At 50.2% G+C, this 24,806-nt stretch overlaps 3 protein-coding genes across 8 annotated transcripts; 1 reads left to right on the forward strand and 2 right to left on the reverse strand.

Moving 5' to 3' along the window:
* Positions 1–163: 163 nt before the first annotated feature.
* ATRAID (all-trans retinoic acid induced differentiation factor) lies at positions 164–4,401 on the reverse strand. The gene is made up of 7 exons (XM_084901562.1): positions 4,180–4,401; positions 3,359–3,480; positions 1,616–1,687; positions 1,341–1,412; positions 1,119–1,240; positions 739–836; positions 164–497 (listed from the first exon to the last, which is right to left on the reverse strand). The coding sequence occupies exons 1-7, from the start codon at positions 4,276–4,278 to the stop codon at positions 393–395; spliced, it is 690 nt and encodes a 229-aa protein (XP_084757688.1). The 5' UTR covers positions 4,279–4,401; the 3' UTR covers positions 164–392.
* SLC5A6 (solute carrier family 5 member 6) lies at positions 3,496–18,597 on the forward strand. 6 transcript variants are annotated; one of them, XM_084901561.1, is made up of 18 exons: positions 3,496–4,011; positions 5,053–5,117; positions 7,666–7,774; positions 11,380–11,923; positions 12,225–12,290; positions 12,626–12,677; positions 12,828–12,895; positions 13,582–13,736; positions 14,135–14,275; positions 14,469–14,598; positions 15,056–15,144; positions 15,530–15,642; positions 15,956–16,023; positions 16,393–16,479; positions 16,592–16,773; positions 16,966–17,069; positions 17,307–17,422; positions 17,738–18,597. In XM_084901561.1, exons 4-18 carry the CDS (start codon positions 11,528–11,530, stop codon positions 17,888–17,890), a joined length of 1,920 nt encoding a protein of 639 aa, XP_084757687.1. In that variant the 5' UTR covers positions 3,496–4,011; positions 5,053–5,117; positions 7,666–7,774; positions 11,380–11,527; the 3' UTR covers positions 17,891–18,597. The 6 variants fall into 6 exon arrangements, with proteins under 6 accessions (XP_084757687.1, XP_084757684.1, XP_084757685.1 ...); XM_084901559.1 differs by lacking the exon at positions 3,496–4,011 and adding an exon at positions 4,524–4,664; XM_084901560.1 differs by lacking the exon at positions 3,496–4,011 and adding an exon at positions 4,719–4,850.
* Positions 9,211–9,935, reverse strand: LOC311631131 (nascent polypeptide-associated complex subunit alpha-like; the record flags this gene model as incomplete). Its single annotated transcript, XM_084900951.1, is given in 4 exon segments — positions 9,211–9,424; positions 9,427–9,453; positions 9,456–9,479; positions 9,755–9,935. Coding segments are annotated over 4 exon segments (300 nt in total), but the record flags the coding sequence as incomplete, so codon positions are not given.
* Positions 18,598–24,806: the final 6,209 nt, after the last annotated feature.

The following is a 24,806-nucleotide window of genomic DNA, read 5'->3' on the forward strand; positions in this document are numbered from 1 at the left end:
GCGAGGTCGGAGGAATCGGGTCTCCCTAGCGCAAAGCCTGGAGAAATGTGCGAAAGAAAACCCACTTCCGCCCCAATCAAGAAACACACAAAGCCGGGGTACCTTCCTCTAAAAAAAAAAAATAATAATAATTAATAAATAAATAAACAAATAAATAAACAAATAAATAAAATAAAAAAGTTTATTATCGTTAACAGCACAAATGGGAACTGGGACTAGTCCACGCCTCGATTGGAGTGTGACAATCCAGCACTGCGCAATGTTCCATCTTCCTTCCAACCGTGGCCTTCTCCTTGAGGAGGCTCCTCGGACCAGCCTGTCCAGGAAGGAAGTCTCCCCGGCTGGGCTAAGATAGTGGGATGATCTTTAGGTCAGTAGGAGATCTAGGTAGTTCATGAAGCCTTGGCTTTTCGGCGTTGGGTTCCCCAAAGAAGGATGGAGATGAATAATGTGGTGGATCCCAAAATCCCAAAGAACGTAAGCAGCGAGAACGAGCCCTGTGAATAAAAGATTTTAAAAAACACACACCTCATACACCTCATATTGTGTTACTCCAAGGGCTACATCCTAACACCCAGTTTTTCCCTAACATACATATCCCCTCATCCTGGGGCAATTCTTTCAGAGTTTCCTTCACTAGGTGATTTGCATCAACTCCTGGTCTTATGGCTCTTCTTTCTGAGAGGTGTTTGCTCTGTGCATTTCTCTTACCCCTAATTAAAAGAATTCATTCCTCACCTGGCGCATACACTTGTAGCCATGGAAGCCATCAGCACAAACACACTGCAAAAGACCTGGACCATCAGGCACACAAGATCCATTCTCAGGACATATTTCTGGGATTCAGAGAAACAAGAGAATATCATAGGATCTCATTATATTTCTCAAATATGTACTTCAATTTAGATTTAGTTATTTCCATGTCAAAGGAGAAGAAAGGTTATAATCAGAACATAGTAATATAAATATATCTTAAGATCCTTTCTTTCCAAGGGGCCATGGCTTCAGAAGCCTGAACAAGAAGGCACATAAGCAATTCTCCTATCTTTCTGATCTAAAAGGGAGAATCCAAAGGAGGAGAGGCAGGTCCCCAAAAGGGTGGGGATAAGACAGCATACCTGTGTCCCCAGTGCTATTGCAAAGGTTCCTTTGTCCTTCACAGGTTTGGTTGTTTGGGTAAAATGTGACAGTGTTCCAGGCGTTAATGCCTCCAGGACAGTTGACATCGGGTGGTAGTACCCTGAACACAACGCAAGCAGTCTTACTATGCAACCCAAGCTGCTGAGCTCACAGCACTGCCCCTCTTTGATTCCCTCCCCACAACCCCATACCTTACTCACAGAGTCTGGAGCTGGGTAAAGCCGTGGAAGGTGTTGGCCAAGTCATCCTTGAGTGGGTTTGCGTGCAGGTCTCTGAAAGACACCCACTGTTAGTGCTGTGCTTTAGAAAAACACTGTCAACACAGCTCCCTGGGCTGGTACTCCAGTTCTCATTCTGAGCTGTCCAAGTTTAGGTATCAGTATTCAAACATTTTTTGAGGAGTACATCCTCAAAAACTTTCCCATCAACCTTTGTCATAGTCACTTTTTGGTAAGGAGGATAATGAACCACTTACATGATGACGGCAGTATGTGCCTGAGGAAAGTTTGCACCAAGGTCCTTCAGAGAACAGTTCTGGAGATCCAGCCTGAGGAAATAAGGTAATCAGTGTAACTACATGTCTCTCTCTGTCCATTAGAGGCCAATGCATCCCTCTTTCTGCTAAGTATTAGTTGAATACAGATATGTTCAGGGCTACAATAGGTGCTGTAGTAGGTATTTTAAGGCTGCACTGTCCAATCTAGTCACCACTAACTAGCTACATGTAGCTACTGAAATAAATTCAGCCCCTCCTTTGCACTAGCCAAATTTCAGTGTTCAGTTAACCATTAACATGTAGGTAACAGCTACCATATTGAATGGTATAGATATGGAATATTTCCATCATGGCAGAAAATTCTTTGTATCTATGCATATATTGGAAGAAATTTGTTTCTTGTCTAGATTAGTGAATCTCATATTATGATATGACTTCAGATCACAAAGGACTTTCAAATGGAAAAAAAATTCAAACCATATAATTGAAAGTTTTTTCCAAGTGCATTTTCTACCACAGATTGGATGTAAAACACTGGATATTAGGGAGCATGCCACATTATTTTCTTCAGTATCTATTGCTGTCTGTTCCTCTGGTCTACAAATATTTATGGAGCACCTACTAACTGCAGAAATTTGGAATATAAAAATAAAACCCTCAATGAGGAACCTTTGTAATAATATGAACAACAAAGATTGATTTTTTTAAAAAAAATAAAAAAATAAAACCCTCAGTATCTTAGCTTTCTTTTCTTTTTTAGCTTTCAAATGGCTTACAATGTAGTAGGAGAACAAGACCAAAAATAGGATCAATATAAACATTAAAAGCCTAACATGCTAAGTGTCCAACCATGGTTGGACTATTCCACCAGTCGTTATGATGTGCACTGACCATCAGGGGGCAGATGCTCTGACGGGTAGGATAACTTGCTACTGGGGTCCGGCTGATCCGGACTAGGCTAGACCAGCAGGACAAGCCCTAGAGCCCTCCCCCAACAGATGGCGCACTGATGGGATCCTTCCGCCCAGGCCTGTGGGGGTCGGTGGAAACTGGTAGTCTGACATCCCCTGAGGGGTCCCAGATTGCAAGAGGGTGCAGACCAGGCCAAGGAACCCTGAGGGACCCCACTGGTGCACAAACAGTGAACCAGGCCTCTAGTGTGAAATAAATCACAGGGCAGTTTATAAATAAAACTGATTAGTACAAACATTAAGGATTAGTGAGAGTAAAAAAAAAAATACTACAGTGGTATTTAGTAGTAAGGGGAATTCACAAAAGATGCTGGAATTAAAGAATGGAGCCCAGATGGTATGGCTCAGCGGTTGAGCATGACCCCTAAAGGAGGTTACTGTTGGAATCCGATCCCCAGTAGAGGAAGGTGATAGCTGGTTCTCTCTCATTGATGTTTCTACCCCTCTCCCTAAAATAAATAAAAACATTTTTTAAAAACCCACAAAGGCAATAATAATAATAATAATAATAATAATATAATAATAAAATAAAATAAAAACCCACAAAGGCTTGTATGTAGTTTCAACCAGGATGAACCACAAGGTTGTTTACCTAGCCAAAAATGCTATAACAGGTTTAGAAGTCTGAGAATTATGGTTGAGATGCCTCCAAAATAGACACCAATATTTATCCCAAAAGCCAATCAGGTAAGCCTTGACGAATCTGGGTTTGGAACCCCTTTCCACTATCCGGCGAAGTCTTTTCCCTCACCCCAGGATGGTGCCATTCTGATTCAGGCAGCAGCGGGCGTGCAACGTTCGCTCTGGCGTCTGCTTACAATAAAGGGCCACTTTTGACCAATCCTGCACACTCCCTGAGCACTGGATGCATATCTGTGGAAAAGAGAAAACTATTAGGACCCACAGGGAAGAAAGAAAAAAAAAAAAAAAGCCACGAAAGAACAAACAGGAATCAAATGTTACATGCCAGTACACCTCTCCAGAATTCCTCGAACAGAGGGAAGTGTTCTACCTTCGTATCAGGTGTCACTAGACGCCTGTCTTCCCAGGCGCCAAATCAGCGCACCAGAGCCTTTCAGCACCAGACCACACCCGGGGAAACCTCTCGTTCTTGAAGATCACCATCGGGACATATTGATATTTATTATGTCCTCTCCAGTGACTTCGCAACCTGACAGTGGCGCTTGGCGGGGTGTAAAAAGACGGCAGGTCCACACTCATCAAGCATTACAGAAAGCGCAGCGCTGCCACCGCACGACACATACAGCGGCATTCGTGCGCGGAGAGCCTGCGGGACAGCCAAAGGGCTCGTCTGCAGAAAGAACTTAATTCAAAGACCCAGGCGCGAGGAGGTCAAAGTTGAAAGGTCTTGGGATGTCGGCGGGGCTGGGAAATCTGCGCCGGGTGAGTCATCTGGAGCGGGAGCCCGCTGGGATGGGGCTGGGAAGGCCTCAAGGGCAAAACCGGAGCTGCGGGCCGGCCTGCCGGGGAGGGCCGAGGTCGGCGAGCGCGACCACACGCCGGCCCAGCGCCTCGTCTTCCGGCGGACGGACCTCGGACCCGTCGCTGTACCTCGGGTAGCGCCAGGGCCCTTCCCACGCGCAGGGCGAGGAGCAGGGCCGCGGCCCAGGGCAGCGGGATCGGAGGGCTGCCCGCAACGCGAGGGGACATTTTTCCGGCCCTAGGAGATGTCCTTTCTCAGCTCTCGCGAGACTTGCGCTGTGGCCCCGCCCCCCGGGGGCGGAGACTAGGGGGTGCCGGCCGGTTGGCCCCGCTGGACTTAGGGGTGCTGCCGCCCGCCGAGGTCAACTCTCTCCTCCGTGCGCCCCGGTCCTCGTTAGGCGGAGCTGGCCTGCCCCCCTCCGGCTCCCCCTCCCGCCCCCGAAAGCCTCGCGCCCGGACGCCGAGGGCGCGTCCCCGCCGGGTCTCCGGGTTACACCGCCAACCCCCAGGCGACATGGCGGGGCGGGCAGGGGCGGGCCCCGGCTCACACCCGGCGCGCGTGCCGGGAGCCAGCCCTGGGCGGGCGGCCAGACCCAGGCGTGGAGACGCGGCAGGTGGGCAGGTCGAGGGCGGCCGGAAGGCGGCGGAGCTCCGCGCAGGAGCGGGGAGGGCGGGGCCTGGAGGCGAGGGGGCGGGGTGCCCGGGCCCAGTGCCCCGCGCCCGGCGTGGGTCCCTGGGAGATCGCAGGGGCGTGCGACGGAGCGGTCGGTGGTCCTTGCCGCCTCGCCCGCGGAGGGAAGGTGGGAAGCGGGACATCACGAGGATCGGAGTGTGGAGCGGGGAATGGAGGGCGAAGGGCGAGCCTGGCGGGAGGAGACGTTTCGGGCACCCTGTCCCCTTCACCTCCACCCGCCCCGGGAGCACGCGGTGGCGGGAGCGCTGGCACGGAGGTGGGGGCGGGAGAGATGCTCCCTTACAGCCCCGTCTCCTCTCCTTTCCCAGGAAAGGGGAGCGATGCTGATCTCAGGTAGAACGACCGGACCTCCTAGCGCTGTCTGAGCCACGAGGTAAGGAGAGGGAGCGCGGTCCTAAGGTGCCCTGGGCTCTGGCTAAAGGTGAGGGGCGGCGCCCTAACCGGTTTGACTCAGTGGATAGAGTGTCGGCCTGCGGACTGAAAGGTCCCAGGTTCGATTCCGGCCAAGGGCATGTACCTTGGTTGCGAGCACATCCCCAGTAGGAGGTGTGCAAGAGGCAGCTGATGGGTGTTTCTAGCTCTATCCTCCCTTCCTCTGTGTAAAAAATAAATCAATAAAATGTTTTCTTTTTAAAAAAGGTGCGGGGTGGCAATGTTGAGCCCGAGAATTAAGGCCTTAGAAAATAAAATTAGCATTAAATTGTAAATTAAAGATTAACGTTTTAGCCAAAGCCGGTTTGGCTCAGTGGTAGAGCGTCGGTCTGCGGACTGAAAGGTCCCAGGTTCGATTCCGGTCAAGGGCATGTACATTGGTTGCGAGCACATTCCCGGTGGGGGGTGTGCGGGAGGCAGCTGGCCGATGTTTCTCTCTCATCGATGTTTCTGGCTCAGTATCTCTCTCCCTTCCTCTCTGTTAAAAATCAATAAAATATATTTTAAAAATAAATAAATAACGTTTTAGTGAGGGCCCCCCTAAAGCCTTTCAGACCTTGAGAAATTCTAGGCACAAGATTTTTTTTTTTTTAAATACATTTTTATTGATAGAAACATTGATGAGAGAGAAACATTGACCAGCTGCCTCTTGCACGCCCCCTACTGGGGATGTGCCCGCAACCAAGGTACATGCCCTTGACCGGAATCGAACCTGGGACCTTACATTCCGCAGACTGACGCTCTATCCACTGAGCCAAACCGGTGTGGGCTAGGCACAAGATTTTGAAGGAATCTTTTCAGGACGCTTGGTCCCGCAGGGGCCCCGTTTCCTTCGCAGGAGTCCAAGCAATCCAATATAGTTTGTGAGGGTAGGGAAGGGTAAGGTGGTGGGAAAGATTACCTTCCTCGTTGTAGGCATTTTTGAAAGGGGCCCACAGCCAGCTATCTGTGCCCTGTGTATTACAATTTCAGCGAAACAGCTCAGTTCTTACTTTTCACTCACAGTCCAAGGCCATCGGGTTTGAATCAGTGTAGAATTGTTAGCTACTACCCTGTTCTTAGAATCACATCTCATGAAGACTTTTTTCCTGGGTCGAGCTTTTTTCTGTCTTGTCTAGATAGCCATCAAGGAGGGTTCCCCACGATTATCAGGAAGCCCTGTTAGTTTACTCCAGCTGTATGCCTGTGTTCTAGTTTATACTAGAATCTTCCTTTCTCCAACTACCTGCCTCTCCATGTCACTGACCCTTTACCATTGCACCCTCTGTTTGCACACAGCACCATCTCTTACTGTCTAGTAGTTCCCGTCACCTCTATCACAGCAGTAAAAGATTTCTAGAGGAGTGAGAAAACTCTGTGATGTTGCAATCTACAAAGACCCAGGGCATCTTCAGGTTAAACTACAGTGGCCTACTGGGAACATTGTTCCGATTACTGACATTTGTAGCATGTGATCCAAGAGTTGCCAGCTCTGATTTCCTCTCTCATTGGCCCCAGGAGTTTCAGAGTTCAGGTTTCATTGGTGTGAGGCCATCTCTATCAGTCCAGCAGGCAACATCTGCCCGAGAGCACAGTGTGGGAGAGCCAGAAGACAGCCAGGCTCTCTCCTACTGGGCAAGAACAGAAGACCTCTCATATAATGATCTGTGTCTATTTTTTAAAAATACATTTTTTTTATTGATTTCAGAGAGGAAAGGAGAGAGAGATAGAAACATCAATGATGAGAGAGAATCACTGACTGGCTGCCTCCTGCATGTGCCCCACTGGGGATGGAGCCTGCAGCCTGGGCGTGTGCACTGACCGGGAATTGAACTGTGACTTCCAGGTTCATAAGTCGGTGCTCAACCACTAAGCCATGCCCATCAGGCATGATATGTGTCTAGACTAGTTGAAATCTAAACTTTGTTCCACAAATGATTGACTACAATGAACATTCTCTTTCTGTCCTGGATAGTAAGGATTGGGCCACTGGTGAATTTAGTAATTAGGTTTTGTGTGCCATGAGATGGAAAAGGTAGAAAAGTCTCTAAAAACCGTGTGGTATAAATGGAGAGTGGATGGGTGGGGCAATCACTAGACCTGGGCTCTAATCTAGCCTCTGGCATAGTTTGAAAAGATCAGAGTTATCTCAGCCTGGTGTAAATGAGGGTGTTACTTAGTGATCTCTCTAAGTTTTTAAATACTATGATCCTGTCTTTGTTCTAAGCACAAAGGCATATTCTTTGAGGATTGGTATCTTGTTCAGGAGTCAGAAAGGTAACTTCTCCTCTTTCAGCCCCTCCTTCCCACTCCCTCTGGGCCCGGGTGCCAAGTGTGACTTAGAGTGAAAGCCTAATCCATCTAGGAATGTTGTTGCCTCTGAGCTCCCTGCTTCCCGCTCTGGAGCGAGGGTTTGGGGGTCTTGGGGAAACAGGGCTGTTTGGATCACAGTGATTGGTTCCCTGAAGGGGCCAGAACAAACAGCTGCTGAGTTTCCCTTCGCCTTCCAGTTCCTGATCTCAGCAATAGCTGCTAATATAGAGCCAGATCTTCAGTGCCTAGCCTCAGACACACAGCTTCTCCAGGCAGCTCTGCCTCAGACCGGACTTGCTTCTCTGGGTAAGTTGTCTGCCCCAGCAGGGTAAGACCACTCTCCCTGGCTGTTCCCCCGGCCCCAGCTCCTCGGCTGGTTTGCTTTTCCCTGAAGAGTTCTATGATCCTAACTCAGAACTGCTGGACCCAGCACATTGCCCTCTCACTGTTTTTTCAAGAAGCCATAACTTGCCGAAACTGGTTTGGCTCAGTGGATAGAGCTTCAGTCTGCGGACTGAAGGGTCCCAGGTTCAATTCCGGTCAAGAGCATGTACCTTGGTTGCGGGCACATTCCTGGTGGGGGGTGCGCAGGAGGTAGCTGATCGATGTTTCTCTCTCATCAAAGTTTCTAACTCTCTCTCCCTTTTTCTCTCTGTAAAAAAAAATCAATAAAATATATATTTTTAAAAATAATGTCCCAGGATTATGATCAACAAATACATATATATCAACAAGTGAATCTAAAAATCAAGTGAATTAAAAATCTGAGGAACAGATTAAACTGGTGAATATAATAGAATCAGGGGCAAAGAAAGGGAGTGAATTGATAATTATCAGGGAGAAAGGGGTGTGAGGGGTGCAGGAAGAGACTGGATTAAAATCGTACACCTATGGATGTATGGATGAGGACAATGGTGGGGGGGTAAGGGCAGAGGGTGGGGTGGGAACCAGGTGGTAGGGAGCTATGGGGGGGGGGGAGAAACAATTGTAATAATCTGAGCAATAAAGATTTATTAAAAAATAATAATGCCCTAAGGTTTCATAATAGCAGCTCTAAAAAAAAAAGAAGCCATAACTTTATTAATGATAGAAACAGGATAAATTTTGAACCAAGCTGCAATTGTTACTCTTTTGAAACTCAAAAAAAGTCCTCGTTTTTATTTTATAAAGAGTGTTTATTTTTTATGTATTTTTACCAGAGGCCTGATGCCCGAAATTCATGCAAGAGTAGGCTTTCCTTCTCCCAGCTGTAGGCACCCTGGCTTTGCTCAGGCCACCAGCAGGCACATAGGACCTGGCTTCCCTCTGACCCCGGCTTCATCCGGAATAATGCCCGGTCTAATTAGCATGTTACATTTTTATTATAGATTGATTTCAGAGAGGAAGGGAGAAGAAGAAAGGGCGAGAAACATCCATGATGAGAGAGAGAATCATTGATTGGCTGCCTCCTGCATGCTCCACACTGGGGATGGAGCCTGCAACCCAGCCATGTGCCTTGACCAAGAATCAAATCATGCCGAAACCGGTTTGGCTCAGTGGTAGAGCGTCGGTCTGCGGACTGAAAGGTCCCAGGTTCGATTCCGGTCAGGGGCATGTGCCTTGGTTACATCCCTGGAAGGGGGTGTGCAAGAGGCAGCTGGTCGATGTTACTCTCTCATCGACGTTTCTAGCTCTCTATCACTCTCTCCTACTCTGTAAAAAATCAATAAAATATATTAAAAAAAGAAAAAAAAAAGAAGAATCAAATCATGACCTCCTGATTCATAGGTCAACTCTCAACCAGGTCGGGCAGTCTTGTTTTAATTTTATGTCCATAACTGCCACACCTGTTTCACCTGCCTCTTCCTCTTCACTTTTGTACAGTTGGAATCTGTGTTTTATTTAATGTTTAAAGCAGCTTCACCTTAAACTTGAATTTCTCAGCAGCTGCCAGCGGTGCTTGTTGAGATAAATCTTGATCTTGGCTTCCCCAGAAACTATGTAGATTCTGAAGCTGGGCTCTTGTAGACATCTGTTTGTTTGTTTTTTTTGTTTTTTGTTTGTTTTGTTTTCTTTTAAATATATTTTATTGATTTTTTTTTTTTACCGACAGGAAGGGAGAGGGATAGAGAGAGCGAGCTAGAAACATCAATGAGAGAGAAACACCAATCAGCTGCCTCCTGCACACCCCCTACAGGGGATGTGCCCAAAACCAAGGTACATGCCCTTGACCGGAATCGAACCTGGGACCTTTCAGTCCGCAGGCCGACGCTCTATCCACTGAGTCAACCGGTTTCGGCTAGACATTTGGTTTTATGATGACAAAGAGGATATTCTTAGATTTCCAGATAGTGACCCCAGAAACCCCCATAACCTGTTGAAGACCCAGTTTGGACATAGCCTTCCGAGCCTTTTCATTGACTTCAGCTGCTGCTGCCAGCTGGGCTTGGGTGGCCTGTGTGGAATCTGTTCCTCGGGCTCTGCCACGGATTCATCACTGTCAGATTCTGTTCCAGAGCCGGTCTCAGCCGGGGCTGTGGCCGCTCCTGCTGTGCAATAGGGATGCTTTCTGTGGCTCCACCCCACATTTTGTGCAGGGAACCCCTCTCACTTTTGAATCCCACTTCTCTTCCATGATCTGCTGTTGATTGTGGTGTTACAGGTAGAGTAGTTGAGAGATAAGTGGCAAGGCTAGTAGTGTTGGGGAGAATGGAGTGGTTGACCTGGCGATGCCTGGAATGGAGTTTGGGGCTGCCATGGAGATGATCTCATTGGGATGGGAATCAGTGCTGAGAAGGGGTGCTGTCAGCATGATGAAACTGGGAATCGTGGGAAGAGGGAGTTGAGGTCAGGGGAATGGAGGAAACTATGCTGTTATTGGCCTCCATTTCTTCTTCCCCACTGGGCGGTGGCGCCAGGTTGGGCTCTGCTGGCTTCATATATTGTAGTGACTGGGTCTGAGCCTACAAGTGGGGGGTGGGGCAGAGAAATCTGATAAGAAACAGGGGCTAGAGCTGATTTTTCTTTTGTTACGGGGTGGAGAAGGTTCTTACATTTCACAGCTGTGCGTGCTCAGAAAGGTGTTGGCCACGGAGTTATCTCCTGGTGTTACTGGGGAGAGGAGTTGACTCTTATCTTGAAGGAAAAATTTCAATCAGGAGACAAAATGTTGCCCTGACCAGTTTGGCTCAGTGGATAGAACGTCAGCCTGTGGACTCAAAGGTCCCAAGTTTGATTCCGGTCAAGGGCATGTACCTTGGTTGTGGGTACATCCCCAGTAGGAGGTATGCAGGAGGCAGCTGATCAAAGTTTCTTGATCATCGATGTTTCTAACTCTTTATACTTCTCCCTTCCTCTCTATAAAAAGTCAATAAAATATATTTTAAGTAAAAGAGACAAGCAAGAATTTATTGATCGCAGTGAAAACATGCTTAGGGCAGTGAAACACGGAAGGGCATGGAAGCAGCAGTAGGAGAGCCTCGGCTGGGCTGCTTTGGCTCACTGGGCAGTCAGAGGAAAGAGGGCCTTGGAATCAGGTTCGAGGGGTGAGCCCAGGGCGAGCTTCTGCTGCCCTTTGCTCCCCTGATTGCAGGTCTCATGGGGTCCCTCAGAGGTCAGGGGATACGTGCCTGTGGGGGAAAGAGGAGAAGAGAATGGCACAGGCATGCTTGCTGGAGGGAGAGCACACTGGGACCTTCTGTCTCAATTCCCTATTCCACTTGTCCTGGAATTGTCCTAGCTTCTTACTGTTCTGTAACATTGGCTGTCTCACTCTGCTGCCTCCTCCCTACGTTTTTCAAACTGAGACCTCCAGACTTTCAAGGTCTGCTCGAAGTGGCTGGTCCAAGTTTGGTGGGTTTGGGACTCACAGGCCTGGCAGTGGAGGGCCATGAAGGCACAATAGGCCTGACTAGCAGCTGGTTCCTTTGCAGGTCACCCTGGACCGTGTCACTCGGTGGAGAAGGAAGACTGAAACCTGCTTGAGAGCCAGGTGGTAGCCGCTGGCTTGCCACTGCCTGGCCAAGTGGCAGCCCAGAGCCCCGGAGCAGCGAGTGGCTGCAGGTCACAGACAGTGAGAACATGAGAGTGGAGGTGACCACCTTCGCTCCTCTCTCCCCCACCGCAAACACAAGCGCGGTAAAATACACCACCTTTTCCCCTGTGGACTACGTGGTCTTCATCCTGCTGCTGGTTCTCTCCCTTGCCATTGGGCTCTACCATGCCTGTCATGGCTGGGGCCGGCACACCATTGATCAGCTGCAGATGGCAGACCGCAAAATGGGCTGCCTTCCCGTAGCGCTGTCCCTGCTGGCCACCTTCCAGTCCGCGGTGGCCATCCTGGGGGTGCCGTCCGAGATCTACCGGTTTGGGACCCAGTACTGGTTCCTGGGCTGCTCCTATTTCCTGGGGCTGCTGATCCCTGCACACATCTTCATCCCTGTCTTCTACCGTCTGCATCTCACCAGTGCCTACGAGGTAAGCAGAGAGGAAGGGGAGGGGAGCACATTGAACCCTCAGGCTCTCAGGGAAGGAGAGGAGGAACGGCACAGATGAGGGATCTGGAGCCCCAGATTGCCTCTGCCTAATGAGAGTGGCAGCGCCATGTCCTGTGTTCACAGGTTCTTTCTGGTGAGGGCAGAGTCGGGGAGGAGCGTGCTGTTCTGAGCGGGGCCAAGCGTGGACATGAATTGGATCTTCCCTTCTGTCTCTGGACCTCTTGAGGGAAATTGGGGGTGGAATAGGGACGAATACCTTCTTATTTTTTTATACTACCTAGTACCTGGAGCTCCGATTCAATAAGACTGTGCGGGTTTGTGGGACCATCACCTTCATCCTTCAGATGGTAAGTAGAATGAGGCTAGAATTGAGCCTGAGGCATGGGCAGGGGACCTGAACTCAGGCATGCCCAGGCAGTTGGAGCCTCCTTGCTCTCAAACCGGCACGCTTAAAATTCCTGCTCGGACTCAGTTACTAAAGCCCCAGAGGCACCCTGCTTTCCATCCCTTCAAGTCCCAGCACGGCGAGTAGGGTGGCCGCAAGCCAAGCGTTGGCAGAAGGGAGAAGGTAGTGAGCCCAGGGGAGAGGAGGCCGTTGGGATATTGGAACTGAGTCCATCTTTCCTCCTCTGCCCACCCTCCTCTCCCCTCCCCCTCACGTTCTCCTTTTCACACCCAACAGGTGATCTACATGGGCGTTGTGCTCTATGCACCCTCACTGGCGCTCAATGCAGGTGAGGAGGCCGAGCCCCTGGCTTCCAGGCTGGGGATGTTCCTTTGGGAGGGCAGGTGACCAGATGCTTCCGGTCTTACCTGGGCTTCTCTGGCTTCCCCTCCTGGCAATCCTCTTCCAGAGACAGAGCGTGGCTTTTATCTCTTCACAGTGACTGGCTTTGATATTTGGCTGTCAGTGCTGACCCTAGGCATTGTCTGTACTGTCTACACTGCTCTGGTAAGTGCAGGAAGTCTTAGGTAGGGGAGGGAGGAGAGATAAAGTAAGAAGGGAATGGGAAGAAAAGGGAAAGAAGGGATATGTGAAATAAGAAGGTGGGAGATGAGATAAGAACGTATTTGAGCCTGCAGACCAAAGAGTCCTAGATTCGATTCCAGTCAAGGGCAGGGACCTTGGTTGCAGGTTCCTCCCAGCCCAGGCCCTAGTCATAGTTCATTCAGGAGGCAATCAATTGATGTGTTTCTCTCACATCAATGTTTCTCTCTGACTTTCCCTCTCTCTTCCACTCTCCCTAAAAATCAGTGGAAAAATATCCTTTTTTTTTTTTTTTTTTTTTTTTTTTTTTTTTTTTGCATGGTATTCTTTTTTTTATTTTTTTTCCCCTCGTTTTTATTTTATTTTATTTTATTTTATTTTATTTTTGGAAAAATATCCTTGAGTGAGGATTAACACACAAAAAAAAGAATATAGGTGAGAAGGCAGAATGAAATGAGATGTAGGAGATGGGTGGGATTATGGTGGGTGGGACGTAGTAGAGGGGATGGCAGGTGCAGGTAGGGGATGGTACCCAATGATGTCAGTGGGGTCTCAGTGGTTGTGCCCCCGGCAGCGGTGCCTTGCTGGTGGCAGTGTCCTTGGGCGGGTGGTTGGAAGACACTGGTGTCAGGCAGCGCTTTTTCTTACAGGGTGGGCTGAAGGCAGTCATCTGGACAGATGTGTTCCAGACACTGGTCATGTTCCTAGGGCAGCTGGCGGTTATCATTGTGGGGTCGGCCAAGGTGGGCGGCCTGAAGCAAGTGTGGGATGTGGCTTCCCAGCATGGCCTTATCTCTGGGATCGAGTAAGTACAACCCTCCTGCCTATGGGTCTCGTGCCTAGGAGCTGGTCCTATCCTAGAGTCTGAGCTCAGGGTTGTAAGCAGAGGGCCAGCTGTGGAAGCCTTAGGGCGGCACTGAGACAGGAGGGAAGCCGGCACGGCAGAGGTGGGGCCTGATCACGGTGTGGCTGGTGGGTAAGGGGGGTCAGGCTGTTTTTAGTGCCTGGGATGAGGCCGTAGGTTGGAAAAATGGAGCCCTCCCTCCAACCTGCTACCCTCTCTCGGGTCCACCCAGTGCTTGCCTCAGCAGCTCCTTAGCCCTCACAGTGCTGCCTCTGCTCCCCGCTGAGCCCCGCGGAAGGAGAGTGAGGAAGGCCGGGTCTCTGCGGCTGTGGCGCAGTGACCGGTGGCGTTCATTGCAGGCTAGATCCGGACCCTTTTGTGCGGCACACTTTCTGGACGTTGGCCTTCGGGGGTGTCTTCATGATGCTCTCCCTGTATGGGGTGAACCAGGCGCAGGTGCAGCGCTACCTCAGCTCCCGCACGGAGAAGGCTGCTGTGCTGTGAGTGCGCGGACAGGAGGGCGGAGCAAGGGCTGGAGGGGGAGAGTGGGCCCTGGGTCCATGGAGGCGGTCTGGTGGGGACAGGATGTCAGAGCTCACAGCCCCCCGTTGGGGACTATGTGAGTCTGGTTTTGGGGCTCAGGAACATGCTTAAGGGTATCTGTTAGCCCCTCTCTCCCCCGGCCTCTTGCAGCTCCTGCTATGCCGTCTTCCCGTGCCAGCAGCTGGTGCTCTGCATGAGCTGCCTCATTGGCCTGGTCATGTTCACCTACTACAAGGAGTATCCCATGAGCGCCCAGCAGTCTGCGGCAGCGCCCGACCAGGTGAGAAGGCCTTCCGGCCCCTTCTGTGCCGGGAAGTCACTGGGCCCCGGAGGAGGAGTGTCTGGGCGGCTGAAGAAAGGACCCCCGCCCTGGGCAGCAAGCGGATGTGCGTTCTTTTCACTCTGAGACTCTCTCCATTTGGTGAGGACTCCAGCATCACTCATCACGTTGCTCACCTGCTGGGTGGCTCACCACGGGGCACACATGCCCTGCTGGGAGCTGCCACCACCTGGTCTCATGTAACCCTCCCAGCAGCCTCCCTTCATAGAGAAAAGAGGCTCAACAAGGCGGCCTCTTTCCAGAGTCCGTTTTCTCTCTCCTTACTGCGGGGTCACCCTCAGCGCCTGCCCTCTTCCTGGCGGTCCCGGCTGGCTGGGGCACGGACAGAGGCTTCCTGTGCGTCCGCGCTGGGGAAGGGCTCCCCTCAGGAGAGCTGTGCACTGTGTTCTGCCCGCAGTTCGTGCTGTACTTTGTGATGGACCTCCTGCGGGGCCTGCCCGGCCTGCCCGGGCTCTTCGTTGCCTGCCTCTTCAGCGGCTCCCTCAGGTACCTGACCCTTTCCCCGGGCTCCGCGCGGCTGACCCTGCCGAGTACAGTGACGGGCAGCGGGGACGATCCCTCGTTATGCCATCTATCTGGGTGACGAGGGGCAGCTCATCTGTGTAGGACGGAGCGTGTCCTCTCTGGAGATGCTCCCTTCTTTGATAAAAGTCCTCTTTTATTTTATAAAAGCAGTTGATCTACAGAATAAAACCTGTGCCCCAGTCAGAAAAGGTCACGTGTCCTTACCTTCCGGGCCTCTTCCTCGGCTGCCACCTGGGAGGAGGTTTTTGGCTGCACCGTCCTCTGCCTCCGGGGCACTGTCCCTCAATAGCCTCCCTTGTTCGTTCCTTCCTCTCAGTGCACCTTGTCTTTCTCTTCCTCCTCTCAGCACCATATCCTCTGCTTTCAACTCACTGGCAACTGTTACGATGGAAGATCTGGTTCGACCCTGGTTCCCTCAGTTCTCAGAAGCCCGGGCCACCAGGCTTTCCAGAATCCTTGGTGAGATGATGCTTCCTCCTCTCGGTCACGTCTTGCTCGGATTTGCGCTGAGCATGTCACCGTTGCTCTAAAGCACCAGCTGTGGGGCTCAGCATTCGCTGCCTGCCGAGGGAAGCACAGCCTGGTGCCCAGCTCAGGGACTTCCCGGGGTCGGAGTCAGACAGAGTGAGGACAGGCTGGGAGGGACCTGCAGTCGGGCATGGAGTGTGTGCCCTGTTTCTAACGATACAGAGGAAGTGATTCGTCCGGGAAGGAGCTTTGCTCTACTTCCCTCTGTAGTGTGCTAACTCGCCTGTTTCCTCCCTCTTCCCAGCCTGTAGCTACGGGCTGCTTTGTCTGGGAATGGCCTACATCTCCTCCCGGATGGGACCAGTGCTGCAGGTAATGACTGTGGGGGAAGAGAGCCGTTTGGGGGGAGATCAGGAGCAGATTGAAACGGGAAATTGAGGAGGTAGCTATTGTGAAGGCAATGACATAGGGGCAGGCATCAGAAATTCTGCTTTGACGGACTGCCGTTAGCTGTAAACAGATTCAAGTCGCCAAAAGCCCCAGGTCATTCTTGTTGGCTCTGAGACGTCAGAGGATCGTCTTCAGAGGGGAGCCCAGAGCACTTTCCCTTTTTCCTTCCTGACGTATGGAGTCCTGCACGGGGTCGGCTCCCGGGCAGATCTGGCCAGAGGGCTCTGAGGCCATGCTGGTGAGACTGGGGTCTCTGAGCCTGTGTTCTTTTCCCAACCCTGTTCTCCACAGGCAGCCATCAGCATCTTTGGCATGGTTGGGGGGCCTCTGCTCGGACTCTTCTGCCTTGGGATGTTCTTTCCCTGTGCCAACCCTGCTGTGAGTGACCGTCTGGCTCCCCTGTCATGTGCAGGGATGGACCTGGGAGTGCTGGGCACGCCTGGAGGTTGGTATGGCTGGCATTGTGACCAGAGTGTGCCGTCTTTGGCAGGGCGCCGTGGTGGGCCTGTTGGCTGGACTCATCATGGCCTTCTGGATCGGCATTGGGAGCATAGTGGCCAGAATGGGCTCTGGCGTGGCACCCCCGCCCCTGAATGGGTCCCACTTTTCCCCGCCCAGCAACCTGTCCACCATGGCCATGACCACGCCGATGCCCTTGACCCCCCTCTCCAGGTGAGTTGGGCCTCACTAGCTTTCTCCTTGGGGAGCCTTAGGGAAGAACAGCTCATTTTTTTAGGGGTTTCCCAGGGGCCCTGGTAAGGAATGGGCCACCAGAAACCCCAGGGAAAGGTTGGATCCAGGGACCGAGGACCTGCAGGTGAGTGGAGCCAGGCGGCCAAGGAATACCCCCCTCCGTCTCCTCAGGCCCACCGGACTGCAGCGGCTCTACTCCCTGTCATACCTGTGGTACAGCGCCCACAACTCCACCACCGTCATCGTGGTGGGCCTGCTCGTCAGTCTCCTCACTGGTGAGGGTGTGGGGAGGATCACCCAGGAGAGGGTGGACAGGGAGGCGCTCCGGGAATCTGGACTTTGGGGGGAGAATTGACCCTACCTTCTGGGCTCCGGGCATCTTTAACCATCAGGTTTCTTGGCTGAGCTCCAGCCACGGTGGGCAGGGCTGGGGCTGGGAGCCCTGAGAACAGAGGGCTTTCTGGGTTGCGTACACTGGTTACCTGGTAAAACTCAAGCACCTCAACCTTCAGGGGGAATGCGGGGCCGGACCTTGGACCCTCGGACTATTTACCCAGTGTTGCCAAGACTCCTTGCCCTCCTGCCTGTGTCCTGGCAGAAGCGACTTCACTGCAAAAGCCACAGCCAGGTAGTGCCTTGTCCAGATTGCCCCCCGCCTTCTCTCTCCAGACCACCGCCGGACCTTCCGGGTTCCCCTCCCTCCCTTTGCTTCCCCCCCACACCCAGCGCCCCTTTTTCTGGTATTTGCCTCAGGAGAGCTCTGGCCTGGTGGGCAGAGGGGTCTGAGCGGGGAGAGAGCACTGGGTGCTGGCATCCCCCCTCCCCTCATGCTGCTTTCCCTTCTCGCTGGGCTCAGAGCGGGTCTCTCACCTTTTCTGCTGGAGTCGCTTCCCCAGCCCTTTGTCTGCTGCTCCCTATTTCACTCGCTTTGCTCTGTCTGCAGGACTTCTTTGGGGACCCCACAGGGCTCCCCGAGAAGATGAGTAATGGGATGCTGAAGGGCATCAGAGACAAGGAGGCTGTGGCAGAGCCTGAGGAAGACCCAATCAACCCAGGGAGCAGCCCCACCTTCGTCGTCCAGGAGACCTCACTGTGATCTGGCACCAGCCTCCTCAGTCTGCCCTGTGGTACAGGGGTGCACACTGGATGTGTGCTGCAGGGGGCGGGATGACCAGACGACCGAGCCCACACCAAAGGACTCTAATCCTGGGGGTCTGTGCTAGAGGCTGTCGGGCCTTGGAGGTGTGAGGATGGGACAGGGTGTTGCTGGAAAAGAAGATACCAGGGAATCCTCTGGGGAAAGGATAAAGTTCTTTTGAAGTGGGTGGAGCCTGCAGTGCAGGTTGCAACTGCCATGGGCCTGTTCTGGGAAGGTGGACCACCTCCACCACAGATGCTGTTACTTCCCATGTGCCCCAGCGAAGCCACTGGGCCCTGTGACTGCTTTCAGGAAATCGGTGACACACAGGCCCTCTATTCTTATCTGTCTACCTCCATTCTTGAGAGGGAGGTTTGGTGTTCCTGGGAGGCCTCAGAAAAGACAGGTACATTCATCTCTTTTGTGTAGAGTAGGGGAAGCATCCTGCCCACGCCACGCCACCCAGTCCAGTGGGCACTTGGGAATGGCGTAGATGTAATCTAAGGAACCAGGGCATGACCAGCTCCATTGTGGAGTGTCCATCTTGACTCCTGAGCCACACCACCCTAGTATCATTTTTGTTACTCATGCTCCTGTTTCTTTTTGGAGTTCCTTTCCCACATATCTTTGTTCCTAAGGAATAAAAATTGCCATTGGATCTAGAATCTGGGCTCCTGTTCTTTCTGCAGCTGCTCTTGTCCGCCCCAATCCCATCCCTGGAGAGGATAAGAGCCTTCATTTCCCATGCACAGGTCTAAGGAGAACCGGGAAACTCAGTCTCCATGAGATTTCAAGTCATGTATGTCCCTGGCGTGTCTGCAGGTGGCAGCATTGTGCTCATGCTCATCAGGGTGGGAGACACCCTCTCTCCCTGCCGCTTCTCATCCCTGTGGCTCAGTCTGTCCCTGGTCCAGCCCCGGGGACAAGAAGCAGCAAAGAGACCTGTGCATCTCTCTCCCTGCTGCTCTGAGACTTTCACTCTGGGGGCTAGAGGAAGACTGCTGCTATTTGGCTTTAGAAATAGAACAATCAAGGTGGACTTTTATAGTCTGTGAAGAACACTGCTCGTCCCTACACCTGCTCTCTACCCTTGCTTGGCCCTGTCCAGCTGCCCAGAAATAAGTCTGCACAAGCTCTCGGCCCCTCAAGAGAGACTTGGTCCCAGGTAGGTCAGTGGACAGTCTCAGAAAAGCCAGGTTGGCTCTCCTGAGGATGGAGGGGACATTGCTCCTGGACAACTGCCCCACCCCAGAGCTGCCTGCCAGTGTTCTAGGCCTAATTGGACTCTCGTGTGTTCATTTTTCAATATATTTATCCACACGCTGTAAACCAGCTCTCATGTGGATTGCAGTCCAATTTTACATTGCTCAACAGGAGTAATAGATCTCAACATGGGCAAAAAATGGTCAAGGAAAAAGAAAAGGCACAAATAGAAATAAAAAGGATACATAGCTCCAGCCGGTTTGGCTCAGTTGGTAGAGTGTCAGCCCCTCTACTGACACTCTGGTCTTGGATTCCATTCTGGTCAAAGGCAGGTACCTCGGTTGCAGGCTTGATCCCAGCCCTGGTCAAGGCACGTGCAGGAGGCAACCAACCTTTGATGTTTCTCTGTCTCTCCCCCTCCTTTCTGTTCTCTAAAATCCAAAGGAAAAATATCCTCGGGTGAGGATTAACAAAACAGAAAGTGACAGCACAGATGCCATTGACGCTAATGATGTCTCAGGATCACCATCCTCAACTTCTGAACTAAAGGTCGCCTCTCACACCCACAATTGTGAAATAGCATCCATCTGTTCATACAGTTGGCCTGCCTGACTAGCACTTCAGTTCAGATCTCTGAAGCTGTCAGTAACAGAGAACATAGAGGACTATTAATAAACAACTATCCCATCCTAGGAAGCAAGACCGTCTCACATCCATCCACCCCCCACCAACAATCTGTGGGAGACTTTCTGTGATTCTTTTGTGACAAGTTGAGAAAAACCCATGCAATACTACTAGGCCAGAGAAATAATAAAATTTTACCTGGGTAGGATAAGGCTCTTTCGCTGAGACTGGGTCTATTAAAACCTGCTGAGTGAGATTCAAAATGCATTCAGTTGAATCATTAAGATTCTTCCAGCAGCATAAATAGAAAACCCACCTAAAAGAGGCTCAAACGGGACATCAAAACAAGAAGCCCCCTATTTGTGATGGGTATGAACCATGAAAAACATGACTTCCTCAATGTTGTCAGCAATGTTTCTTGTATCAACTGCCTGGCTCCCCTGGCCAAGGTCACCCATGACAACTTGGGCATGATTAAGTGGCTTAGGGCCATAGCCCATGCCATCACTGCCACCAGAAGATCCTGATGGCCCCTCTGAGAAGCTGTGGCAAGATGGCTGAGGGGCTGCCCAGAACATCATTCTTGCTTCTGGTACTGACAGTGCTGTGGGCAAGGTCAGCCCTGAGCTGAATGGAAAACACATGGGCATAACCTTCTGGGTCCCCACCCACCATGTGCTGGTCATGGATTTGAACTGTCATCTGGAGAAAACTGATATGATGATACCAAGGTGGAAAAGCAGCATCGAAGTGTTCCCTAAAGGGCCTCTGGGCTACACTGAGGACCAGCTTGTCTCCTGCAACTTTAAGCCACTCTTCCATCTTGGATGCTGGGGCTGGCATTGCCTTCCATGACCACTTTGTCAAGCTCATTTCCTGGGATGACAATGAGTTTGTCTATAGCAATGGGTGGTGGACCTTATGCTTCAAATCACTCCCAAAATGAGCCCTTGGGCCACCAGCCCCAATGAGAGGACAGCTGCCTGGGAGTCCTTGTACCAACTTGACCCCTGACGCACTGAGAATCCTACCCTCAACACAGTTTCTATCCCAGAACCTCTGAGGAAAGAGAGAGGCTTAGGGAGTCCTATCTTATGTACCATCAGTAAAGTACACTGTATCTGCCCCTTTCAAAAGAAAATCTTGGTTTACCTGGCCCAGAAGATCATCTATATAAATAAAAGGCTAAGCGACTGGCAGCTAGTAGGTATGATGCACACTGACCACAAAGGAGGGAAGGGAGGTCGGGGGGGAGAGGTAGATGTTCAACACAGGAACTGCTGGGCGACAGCAACTTTACAGAGTGCCCTCTTGTACTCTGGAATCCCTTGAACTGCTGATTTTGGCCCAATCCCTGCAGGTCATGCAGAGGGACCTCACCTGCCAGAGGGACCCTGCTCACTCTGCAGACACCCTTAGAACCTTGGCACTGCCCCAGGTGTTGCCAGCCAAGGAGGGACCACGGGAGGTTAGCTTTCTCACCCAGTCCTGCCCCTCAGACCACCACCTAATTAATTTCCTTTCAATGTGCACAAATCCATGCACTGGGCCTCTAGTAGTTTTGTAAAATTATAAAACCTAAAATTTTAGGGCCAGCTGGCAAAGATAAACAGTGGCAGATTTGTTAAAAAATGAGATGTGTGCCAAAACCAGTTTGGCTCAGTGGATAGAGCGTCAGCCTGCAGACTGAAAGGCCCCAGATTCGATTTCAGTCAAGGGCATGTACCTTGGTTGCAGGCAAATCCCCAATGGGGAGTGTGCAAGAGGCAGCTGATTGATGATTCTCTCTCATCGATGTTTCTCTCTATCCCTCTCTCTTCCTCTCTGTAAAAAATCAATAAAATATATATTTTTTTAAAATGAGATGTGTGCCAAAACCGGTTTGGCTCAGTGGATAGAGCATCAGCCTGCAGACTGAAGGGTCCCAGGTTCGATTCCCGTCAAGGGCATGTACCTAGGTTGTGGGCACATCCCCAGTGTGGGGTGTGCAGGAGGCAGCTGATCGATGTTTCTCTCTCATTGATGTTTCTAACTCTCTATCGCTCTCTCCCTTCCTCTCTGTAAAAAATCAATCAAATATATATTTTTTTAAAAATGAGATGTGTGTATGCAGGGCATGTTACAACCTGCAATCTACATTTGTGTGGCCCAAGCTTTCAAAGCCACCACTTGGCACCACTTCAGCTCTGCTGTGGCATTTGAAGAGGGGAACACAAGCCCCCCTGCTGCCTGGGACCCTGCTGTGTTCTTGGTGTGGTAGACTTGAATACTACTGTCTTGTCAAAGACCACTTGTGATTGAAGGTCAAGATGCCGTAGGAAAAATTAGAACAGGAATGATTCCTGCGGGAGTCGGTGCCAGTCCCACACTATTTTTATGCCTTTCTATGAAGGGATGATTATGATGTAAGTGATGAAAAGGCATTTCTGGGTCCTGATTATAAGTGTGACTACGGGATGCTGCTCAGAGACATACAAAGACCCTCGTCTCCTTTGCCAAGTTGCCAGCTCACCACTATTAGTGGGCAGCCCAGTTCCCACAGCCCTGTGGAGAACCACTGGTTTGTCGGATTCCCAGGATCTCTGGCCCACACCCCAGGCAGCTGCTGGAAATTCTGGCTGCTAGACCTGAAACCATGTGACAACTCTTAAGTGTGTCCACTCTGGGAGACAAACATGCAGTGGCTTGCATGGAGATATCTACTGCGATCATGTCTGGTAAACTACGTTTTCTGAGGTTGGCCAGAGAGAGAAAATATATATGAAAATAACACCCATGAGCTAAACTATATGTTTTAGACTTGATTAAAGAAGAGCTTGTGTGAGTACGCTGAATATGTATTTATGTTTCCTCCCAAGTCCTCACTGTCCTAACAGTAAAGAAATAAAAGATCATAAACACATAGGGTTAAAGAAAAGGGGAAAATGATGACGGGGCCAAGAGACGTCAACACAGTTTGGGAAAATGAAAGCAGATGAGGAGCCATCACTAATACGCAGAATGTAGAGGCTTCACCCTAAGGGAGCTTGTGGGAGGGGGAGCTTCAGGCAGAGAGGGAGGGAGGGGCACAGCAATTCAGGAAAAGTCCAGTGTCCTGGCAGGACACAGGGGCAAGAACTGGAGACGCAGTGTGTCTCTGACAACATCCATCGGTTCCTCGTCCCTATACAGCACTTCTGCTTTTTCCAGGAATGTATATAAATGGGTTCATGTAATATAGGGTCTTTTGAATCTGGCTTCTTTTATTTAATATAATGCATTTGAGACGCGTCTATGTTATCATATCAATACTTTTTTTTCCTATCCCGCTGGCATGGCTCAGTGGTTGAGCATCGACCTATGAACCAGGGGGTCACGCTTTGATTGCGGTCAGGGCACATGCCCGGGTTGTGGCCTCCATCCCCTGTGTGGGGCCTGCAGGAGGTAAAAACAAATGAAAGGATAAAAAATAAATGAAAAATTTTTTAAATTACTATTTTCCTTTTGCTCGCTAACTAGTGATCTCTGTTATAGATGTGGCACAATTTCTTGGGTTGTTTCCAGGTTTGGGTGAATACAGGCAATGCTACTGTAAACATTTGTACAGTGGTTTTTCAGGGTTTTTTTTTTTTTTTTTTTTTTTTTTTTTATAAACATAGGTTTTAATTTCACTTGAATTAATACCTAGGAATGAGATTCTTGAATCGTGTGGTATGTGTCTTGTATGTTGAAGTTTGTAAGAAATGTGCCAGCTTTTCCAGAGTGGCCTCACTATTTTGCACTCTCAGCAATATATGAGGGTTCTGGTGCCTACACATTCAGTTCAAATCTTTGTCCACTTATTATTATATTGGCTTGTTTTCATTGAGTTTTGCGAGTTCTTTATGATCTTGGATCCAATTCCTTTGTCTGATGTGTGATTTGTAAATATTTTCTTCCCATCTGTTAAGTGTGTTTTTATTCTCTTAAGAGTATCCTTCACAGCCGAGACCGGTTTGGCTCAATGGATAGAGCGTCGGCTTGGGGACTGAAGGGTCCCGTGTTCAATTCCAATTAAGGGCATGTACCTTGGTTGCGGGCATATCCCCAGTAGCGGGTGTGCAAGAGGCAGCTGATCGATGACTCTCTCTCATCGATGTTTCTGACTCTATCTCCCTTCCTCTCTGTACAAAATCAATAAAATATAGTAACAACAACAACAAAAAAAAACAAAACAAAAAGAGTATCCTTCACAGAGTAAAAGTTACATTTTGGTGAAATCTGGTTAGTCAATTTTTTCTTTTATAGATTATGCTTTTAGTGTTGAGGCAGGTTAGTAAGAAGCAAGAAAAATACTGGGGACACATGCTGACCTGACAAGCTCAGGGAAGGCCTGCATGACGGTCTTGCAAACTCAGGGACCTAAAGTAACCACAGAGGATGGTCTGAAATGAAACTTTAACTAAAAGCAGTTATGATGGTAGTTACGTCCTAGGCCGGTATCTTCACTGACAAGGTCAACCTTTAACTTAACTGAGCCTATCTGTCTTTTTGCATCTATGATAACAGACCCTTGAAATGTCTGGGTAACTTGTAGCTTCCCTTTTTCTGGACTCCTTGAGGCCCAGACCTTAGTTGCTGGGCTCCAGGACAGAGAACACAAATTCCTTCATTATCATGTTAATGTTCCTGCACCCACCTAAGTATGTTGTGTAGCCACCTTTGTCCCTTCCTTTGATTGCAATGCATAAATACAGATGTAACCTGCCATTCTCCAGAGCATTATCTCAATTCGGTGAGGTTCTGCTTCTCAGCATATGTCTACAGTTTGGCTCAAATAAAGTCAAAAAATTCTTTACCGGTTTCAATGTTTTTTTATGTTAACATTACTTGGTAAATGGAATGGGAAAACTGAAGCAGATAGCTGACCAAACTGGTTGAGCAATAAACCAAATGTCTTATCTTCCCTAAACAAGGAAAGGATAGGAGCAGAGTTTACACATTCCAGGGGTGCTGGGGCAGACCCCGCCTCAGGACATTTTTTTAAAAAATATGTTTGTAATGATGGCGGGGAGGGGTTCCTGCATGC

This window comes from Pipistrellus hanaki, assembly GCF_964339955.1.
Source record: "Pipistrellus hanaki genome assembly, chromosome: 12".
Taxonomy (NCBI): domain Eukaryota; kingdom Metazoa; phylum Chordata; class Mammalia; order Chiroptera; family Vespertilionidae; genus Pipistrellus; species Pipistrellus hanaki.